The sequence below is a fragment of the Leucoraja erinacea genome, chromosome 3 (assembly GCF_028641065.1).
Source record: "Leucoraja erinacea ecotype New England chromosome 3, Leri_hhj_1, whole genome shotgun sequence".
Taxonomy (NCBI): domain Eukaryota; kingdom Metazoa; phylum Chordata; class Chondrichthyes; order Rajiformes; family Rajidae; genus Leucoraja; species Leucoraja erinaceus.
This window is the reverse complement of record NC_073379.1, coordinates 78,640,175-78,648,445: the sequence shown is the minus strand read 5'-3', so window position 1 is coordinate 78,648,445 and position 8,271 is coordinate 78,640,175. Positions and strand designations below refer to the sequence as shown.

General features: G+C 45.5%; 1 protein-coding gene across 1 annotated transcript in view; it reads right to left on the bottom strand.

The window, feature by feature from the left end:
* LOC129695758 (guanine nucleotide-binding protein subunit alpha-14) overlaps window positions 1–8,271 on the bottom strand; it is a 177,351-nt gene that overhangs the window by 99,840 nt on the left and 69,240 nt on the right. The window contains exon 2 of the mRNA XM_055633032.1: window positions 3,798–3,982. Within this exon, the coding sequence (XP_055489007.1) occupies window positions 3,798–3,982 (185 nt within the window). The remainder of the gene's footprint in view (window positions 1–3,797; window positions 3,983–8,271) is intronic.

Genomic DNA, 8,271 nt, shown 5'->3' with positions numbered 1-8,271 from the left:
CCTACATCCACGGGCACCCCTTCATCCATTTTACTTGTCACATCCTCAAAAAAATCCAGAAGATTAGTCAAGCATAATTTCCCTTTCATAAATCCATGTTGACTTGGACTAATCCTTTTACTGCTATCCAAATTCCCCATTATTACCTCTTTAATAATTGAGTCCAGCATCTTTCCCACCACCGAAGTCAGGCTAACTGGTCTGTAATTCCCCGTTTTCTCTCTCGCTCCTTTCTTGAAAAGTGGGATAACATTAGCTATCCTCCAATCCACAGGAACTGATCCTGAATCTATTGAACATTGAAAAATGATCACCAATGCGTCCACTATTTCTAGAGCCACCTCCCTGAGGACCCTGGGATGCAGACCATCAGGCTTAGGGGATTTATCATCCTTCAGTCCCATTAGCCTACCCAATACTATTTCTCGCCTAATGAAAATTTCTTTCAGTTCCTCTACCCCCTTAGATCCTCTGTCCTCCAGTACATCTGGGAGATTGTTTGTGTCTTCCTTAGTGAAGACAGATCCGAAGTACCTATTCAACTCTTCTGCCATTTCCTTGTTGCCCATAATAATTTCACCCGTGTCTGCCTTCAAGGACCCACATTTGACTTTGCTACTCTTTTTCCCTTAACATGTCTAAAGAAGCTTTTACTGTCCTTCTTTATATTCCTGGCCAGCTTCCCTTCGTACTTCATCATTTCAGCCTGTATTGCCCGTTTCGTTTCCTTCTGTTGTCCAATGAAAGTTTCCCAATCCACTGGCTTCCGGCTACTCTTTGCTGTGTTATACATCTTTTCTTTTAGTTTTATTCTATCCCTAACTTATTTTGTCAGCCACGGTTGCCTCCTACTCCCACTCCCCATGTGGGTGTGGGTGGAAACTTTAGCACCTGAGAAAAATACACAGCGTCACAGTACAAACTCTGTACAGAAATGAAGCTGGGTCACCGGAATTGTGAGACAGCAACATTACTTGCTATGAGCAACCCTAAACAAAGTCCAAGTAAAAAAAGAGGACATTTTTAGATATTCCTTCAAAACCACGCCACTTCCATGGAAGAGCAACTCAAATCCTTATGGTCAAGCATTGTTTTTCTGTAACTCAATTATTGATTTGGTAACCAGATTACAGAGCTGCCAAGTATGTCAGGGCATTTCAGTATTCTAGTACCTGAAAATCAGTATTTCGCTGAGGAAATCAGTATTTCTACGCGGAGCCATTTTGCTGGGAAAAAAAATTATGTGCGATCTTACCCATGTAAGAGTACAAGAATGCATAACTTGTTTATTGTGTATTTGTAATGCAGTTTATTGTGTATTATAGGTCATAGCTGCTTTCTTGCATCTCTCTCTCTCTCTCTGTGTTGCCTGCAGCCATCGCCTGCTTCAGTAAGGGAAGCTGGTCAGTGATAGGTCGCAACGCCCCTCGGAGACTGCGTCTGATTGGTCGCAGAGTGACCCGTGCATTATGTGATTGGACATAATGCCTTTGGAGAGTGCTGCTGATTGGAAGGGAATTTTAAGGGAAGCTAGTCGATGATTGGACGCAACCCCCTTAGAGAAAGCAGTTGACGGCTGCCAAATAATTGGGCACAAAAGATTGTAAGCAGGAAAACAAAAAAAAACGGAATTCCGATTTAATTCAAAAGAATATCATGCCTGATCTGCAGTTCCTTCCTATTGAAGAAGAACCCTGGCCCGAAACAACTCCTAATCCATTCCCTCCACAGTTTTTTTAAACTCTGAAATTGAAGATAGACATGAAGCTGGAGCAACTCAGCGGGACAGGCAGCGACTTTGGGGAGAAGGAAACGGTGACGTTTCGGGTCGAGACCCTTCTTCAGACTGAACTGAACTCTCGTCGGTGACAGTACTTGTGGTTGGCTGAAGAAGGGTCTCGACCCAAAACGCCACCCACCGCCCGTCCCGCTGAGCCACCCCAGCCCTCTCTGTCCACCTTCAACTCCAGAGCCAAACAAACAACACAGAGTGATGGAGGAACTCAGCAGGCCAGGTGGCACCCGCGGAGGGAACGGACAAGGAGCAGACCCGGGCCAGGGTTCCCCTCCCCCCCACAACAGGAAGGAACCGCAGATGCAGCCGTCCCCGCAAAACGGGAAATGATTCCGGGAATGCCGAGGTGAGAGAGGGAGCGAGATGGGGTGTGGGAGAGAGAGCGAGCAAGAGGGAGGGACGGAGAGAGCGAAAGACAGAGACACAGTGTGAGAGGGAGAGAGCGAGGGATGGGGGGGGGGGAAAGAGAGAGGGGAGAGGGAGGGAGAGAGAGCGAGAGAGAGAGAGAAAGAACGACAGAGAGACCCCAACCCAAGAACCGCGGCAGACCAACGCCCACAAAAACAATCATCCAGATCTTGAAACCCAAAACACCAATAGATTTAATCTGTTACAATCCCCAGAGGTACAGCATGACCCCCCCCCACATCCCTGCATTTTCCAAGCAGCAAGATCCCAAGTCAACCCCACCTGGCCACCACCCCTCCATTGGCAAGTGGCATGGCAACGAAACAGGAAGACGGGCCAATCCCGGCCGCTTCCACCTGCCCGCTGCACCTCGTTGTTACGATTATCTATGGTCGATTTTGACTTTAAAAAAATCCGTATGTAACAACGCAAAACCGTACAACCGTATTCTTATCGCATTTCCGTACAAAATATGGAAAATCCGTACTACTTGGCAGCTCTGAGATTATAGTCGGTCTGAGAAGGGGTCTCGACCCAACCCATTCCTTCTCTCCAGAGATGCTGCCTGTCCCGCTGAGTTACTCCAGCACTTTGTGTCTACCTATAGGTTTATAAAGTTATATAACATACAAATAGGCCCTCCAGGCCACTCGTCCATGTTGATCATGGTAAGTGATAGGAGCAGAATTAGGCCATTCGGCCCATCAAGTCTACGCCACCATTCAATCATGCCTGATCTATCTCTTCCTCCTAATCCCATTCTCCTACATTCACCCCAAAACCACTGACACTCATACTAAACGAGAATCTATCTATCTCTTGCCTTAAAAATATCCATCAACATAGCCTCCACAGCCTTCTGTGGCAATGAATTCCACAGATTCACCATCGTGATGCTCATCTACACTAATCCCATTAACAAAAAACTTTAACATCTCCTATTTTTTAACTGCAGAACATATCTCGAATCTTCATATCTACCAGCAGCAAAAAACAGTAGCATAATTGTTTAATTAGACTAGTACTCAAAGCCCTGGTTATTAAGGCACAAGTTGGAGTTAAAATTCACGATTCTAGATAAAATGCTATTTTCAATGACTGGATCATTGCAAAAATTCTTTGGATGCACAAATATCCTTGAGGGACAGAATTTATCCATACTAACCTATCTCATTCTGAATGCGAGTCCAAACCTATAAATGTGTTTGATTTTGTTAAACTGGTAGTCTTAAGTGACATTCAATGATATTCAATTCAGTCATCATTAAGGAATAAACGATAATGTTGGGATTGATAGAGGAATCCACATTAGGGTTTTATTGGCGTTAAACCGTATTGCGGTTCTGCACAATGATCATTATCAACTCAACATGCAGAAGATAAGTTATTGTTTCATGGAATTACATTAACTATTCCAATACACATTAAAACAATTATATATACTCATTATTATCATATCTCAAAGAATTTGAGAGACCTACTAGATATCAAAGTCAACTCATGAGAAACCCTTGGTAACAAGGAGAGAAGTAATCCCATGTTGAATTGATCTCAACCAGCGTACAAGTTATTTTCAAACACATAAGAAACTTACCATGTTTTTCTCAATCTTGTACTGCACACGCAGAGTGTCCATGGCTTTGATCATGGCTTGTATTGCAGTAAATATGTTCTGAAATACAAGTTTTGTGAAGTTTCTCCTGTCTTCATCTGAGTAACCATCTCCATGAATGATTCTCATCTGCTTAATGAACGTGCTCTTGCCACTTTCACCGGTGCCTAAAATAAAAATAAGGTGAAAGGGAATAAAATTAAAATAGATTTTCTTCTGATTGATTTTAAAACCAGAACATTAAACTGTCCAAAATAAATCACACGATACACAAAATGTACACATGCCAGAGGTAGGCAGTAATATTTTTAGCTCCAGCATTAATAACTCACCTGTCGTTGAACTCCAGAACAATTATTTTCATATTAATTTTTAAATATATCATCTTTGAACCACAGACCTTTAGTATTTAGCATAAGGTCTTGAATAACATACAGACCATGTAATATTACTGGGTTTATTCGAATCACAAAGCGGTATTATTATTTAGTATTCAGTCACAATTATTTACCAATATAATATGCAGGCTATACAATGGGGACTGATTCCTAGTTCTCCGTGATTAATTTTTAAGATAATACACAAGTAAGACTGTATTTATTAGCCAATCATAATTGTTCCCAAGAAGCAAGAGGCTAGACACCACTGCACTGTCCAGTGAAGATATTCACGTCGTTCTATTAGGTCGGTATTTCATGGCCAAGTCAGGAGAGTGCAGGACTTGTACGGTGGTCAATGCCAGCTGACATTAGAATGGAATGGCATGCATGTGCAAGCAAGGAACATGCAAGGAAACAGATATTACACTTCAATAAATTCAATATGCCCTAGTTTGATATGCCAATTTCAATTACCATACAGTTTTGACACTCATCACTTTCCTGATTTAGCACAAACATTCAACATTTGATCATGACCAAACATCAAATATGGTCAATAGAATTTTGCAATGTCAGAAACATCCACAATATAACATTCTTAACTGTAGTTTAGTAATTTAATTTATCTCACCTTTTCCATATTATAAATAAATCATAATGTAATTCGTAACAAGATGTTCCCTCCCAACAGTTGCCAAATAAATTAAAATCTAAGTGTTTCTTCCAGCAATATCAGAAGTTGGCCCACTCCATCATATTATTCCATTAATCGTGTATGCTTATTTGCATAACAACTCGCAAATAAATCCACAAACATGTTCAGTTATTTCAGCCCATCATTGCTGAAATACTTTACATCTCTACACAGGAAGGTTTACAGATCTACAACAAAATTCAAAAAGACCAAAACAATGTTGCAAATGACATTCTGTGACCTCGTATTGGCACATTATTCCCTTCCATCCCCCATGCAGCCTGACCATTTGTCACATTTTATTCCCCGCACATTTTAGTAGTAATATTGATTTCACTTTGTTCTGTTCAACATTTAATCAACTGAATCAATGTCACAGCACTCCCATGCACAGGGCATCACAGTGGCACAGCGGTAGAGTTGCTGCCTTACAGCGCCAGAGACCCGGGTTTAATGCTGACTACGGGTGCTGTCTGTAAGGAGCTTGTATGTTCTCCCTGAGACCCCATGGGTTTTCTCCGTGTGCTCCGGTTTCCTCCCGCACTCCAAAGACATGCAGGTTAATTGGCTTTCTGTAAATTCTTCCCAATGTATAGGATGGTGATAGTGTATGGGGTGATCACTGGACAGCGCTGACTCGGGGGGCCAAATGAACTGTTTCTACACTGTATCTCTAAAGTAATAAAATGCCTAAAAATCACAATACCAAGAATGTATACCACCCGATCATATTCTTCATCTCCAGCTTTAACTCAGATATGAGAATGCACATACACCAGCCACTGGTAATACCAATGAAGAAACACTGACAAATTCTGGTCAACGGCAGAGATGGCCCCAAGATTTTCAAGTCATGACATTGGTGCTTGAATTCTAGAAATGCAACTAAATAGCTGGGATAAACAAGTGCAATTAATACTTTTAAATTCTTTCTTAATGCTTTTTTCATAATTTTATAGACTAAAAGGTCTAAAAGAATGCACTTTCTCCACTATAAACCTACTGACTTCCATGGCTATCTGGACTACACTTCTTCCCACCCTGCTTCCTGTAAGGACTCCATCCCCTACTCCCAATTCCTCCGTCTACGCCGCATCTGCTCCCAGGATGAGGCGTTCCACACCAGGGCATCTGAAATGTCCTCATTCTTCAGGGAACGGGGGTTCCCCTCATCCACCATAGATGAGGCTCGCGCCCAATGTGTAGGATGGTGGGTCTCTTCCATACCCGCAAATGAACTGTTTCTACACTGCTCTGCCTCTCCCCATCCCCCCGATCATATCTTCATCTCCGCAACAAGGGAGAATGAGTATACACCCCTGGTAATACCAATGAAGAAACACTTTCAACCCAACGGCCAGATGGTTCACATACAATACAAGTAATCCTGCCGTAATACAGTTTCGCCATGCCATAATTTTATAGACAAAATGACCCCACCACTACTGACTCCCATGGCTATCTGGACTATCTTCTTCCCATCTCCCCCCATTCCTGTCTACGCCGCATCTGCTCCCAGGATGAGGTGTTCCACACCAAAGAAATGTCCTCATTCTTCCTTCCCCTCATCCACCAATGAGGCTCGCACCCTTCTTCAATTCAACACTGCCTCTCTCCCATCCCCCCCACTCGCACCAAGGGCAGAGTCCCGGGCACTTTCCCTTGCACCCCACCAGCCGCACTTTCCCCCGTCATTTTCGCCACCTCCAACGTGACCCCACAGCGGCGGCTTCGGAGAGGAGACTGCCTTCCGGGACTGCTCCCTCCGTAACTCCCGTCAAGACTCCCGGGACCCGGGACTTTCCCTTGCCGCCCGCACTTTGCGGGACCCTTGGAGCGGCGGCCCGGCAGCTGACCCGGAGCTGGAGCTGGGGCGGCGGCCCGGGAGCGGAGACTGACTGCGGGACCCGGAGCTGGGGGGCGGCTGCCCGGAGCGGAGACTGTGGGACCCGGAGCTGGTGAGGCGGCCCGGAGCGGAGACTGTGGGACCCGGAGCTGGGGCGGCGGCCTGGAGCGGGGGCGGTGGCCCGGAGCTGATGCTGTGGCGGGCCATCTCCGAGACGGCGTACCGGCTTTCTGCGGCGGCGACATTACCACGGAGGTCCGCTGGACTGGAGGACGGCATCTTCGGCCTGGATCAATTGCCTCAGCGCAGAGGGAGAACAAGGAGGGAAGAGACAGAGCCTAAGACTTTGCCTCCATCACAGTGAGGATGTGCTTGGTGAACTCACTGTGGTGGATGTTTAATTTGTGTTTATTCTATGTTTCGTTATTATTGATTCTGTGTATGACTGCAGGCAACATAATTTCGTTCAGACCGAAAGGTCTGAATGACAATAAAGGAATCTAATCTAATTTTAATTCTAAGAGATGCAACACTTGTCCCTTTACCATCCCCCCCTCGACTCCATTCAAGGACCCAAGCAGTCGTTCCAGGTGCGACAGAGGTTCACCTGCATCTCCTCCAACCTCATCTATTGCATCCGCTGCTCTAGATGTCAACTGATCTACATCGGTGAGACCAAGCGGAGGCTTGCCGATCGTTTCGCCGAACACCTCCGCTCGGTCCGCAATAACCAACCTGACCTCCCGGTGGCTCAGCTCTTCAACTCCCCCTCCCATTCCGTATCTGACCTCTCTGTCCTGGGTCTCCTCCATGGCCAGAGCAAGCAACACCGGAAATTGGAGGAACAGCACCTCATATTCCGCTTGGGGAGTCTGCATCCTGGGGGCATGAACATGGAATTCTCCCAATTTTGTTAGCCCTTGCTGTCTCCTCCCATCCCTCAGCCCTCAGGCTCCTCCTCCTCCTCTTTCCTTTCATCTCCCCGCTCCCCCCCCCACCCCCCATCAGTCTGAAGAAGGGTTTCGGCCCGAAACGTTCCCAATTTCCATCGCTCCATAGATGCTGCTGCACCCGTTGAGTTTCTCCAGCATTTTTGTGTACCTTCAATTTTCCCGCATCTGCAGTTCCTTCTTAAACACTTTCTAGTACAATTGTGTTCTCAAATCATAATTCTTATGATATGAAGAAGCCACTTAGAATCATAGTGTACGGGGATTGCTGGTCAGCATGGACTCAGTGGGCTGAAGGGCCTGTTTCCACACCATATCTCCAAACATATCTGCACTAGCAGGCTCTGCCAGTGCCCAGCAATGGCCTGTTTTCAACCAACAGGAATGAAGCCCCGAGCTCCATATATCAGCACTGTGCAGCCAAGTTACTCACCCTGGCCCATCCAACACCAGCTCTCTTAGGCAGCCACACAAAGCAATGAACAATAGGGAGAGTAAGGATTTGCACCAGGGTGCCCCTGCCAGGGCCCCAGCACAGCAACCATCCCTAGTCAAGAGTGCCTTATTGTCATATGTCCCAGGTAGA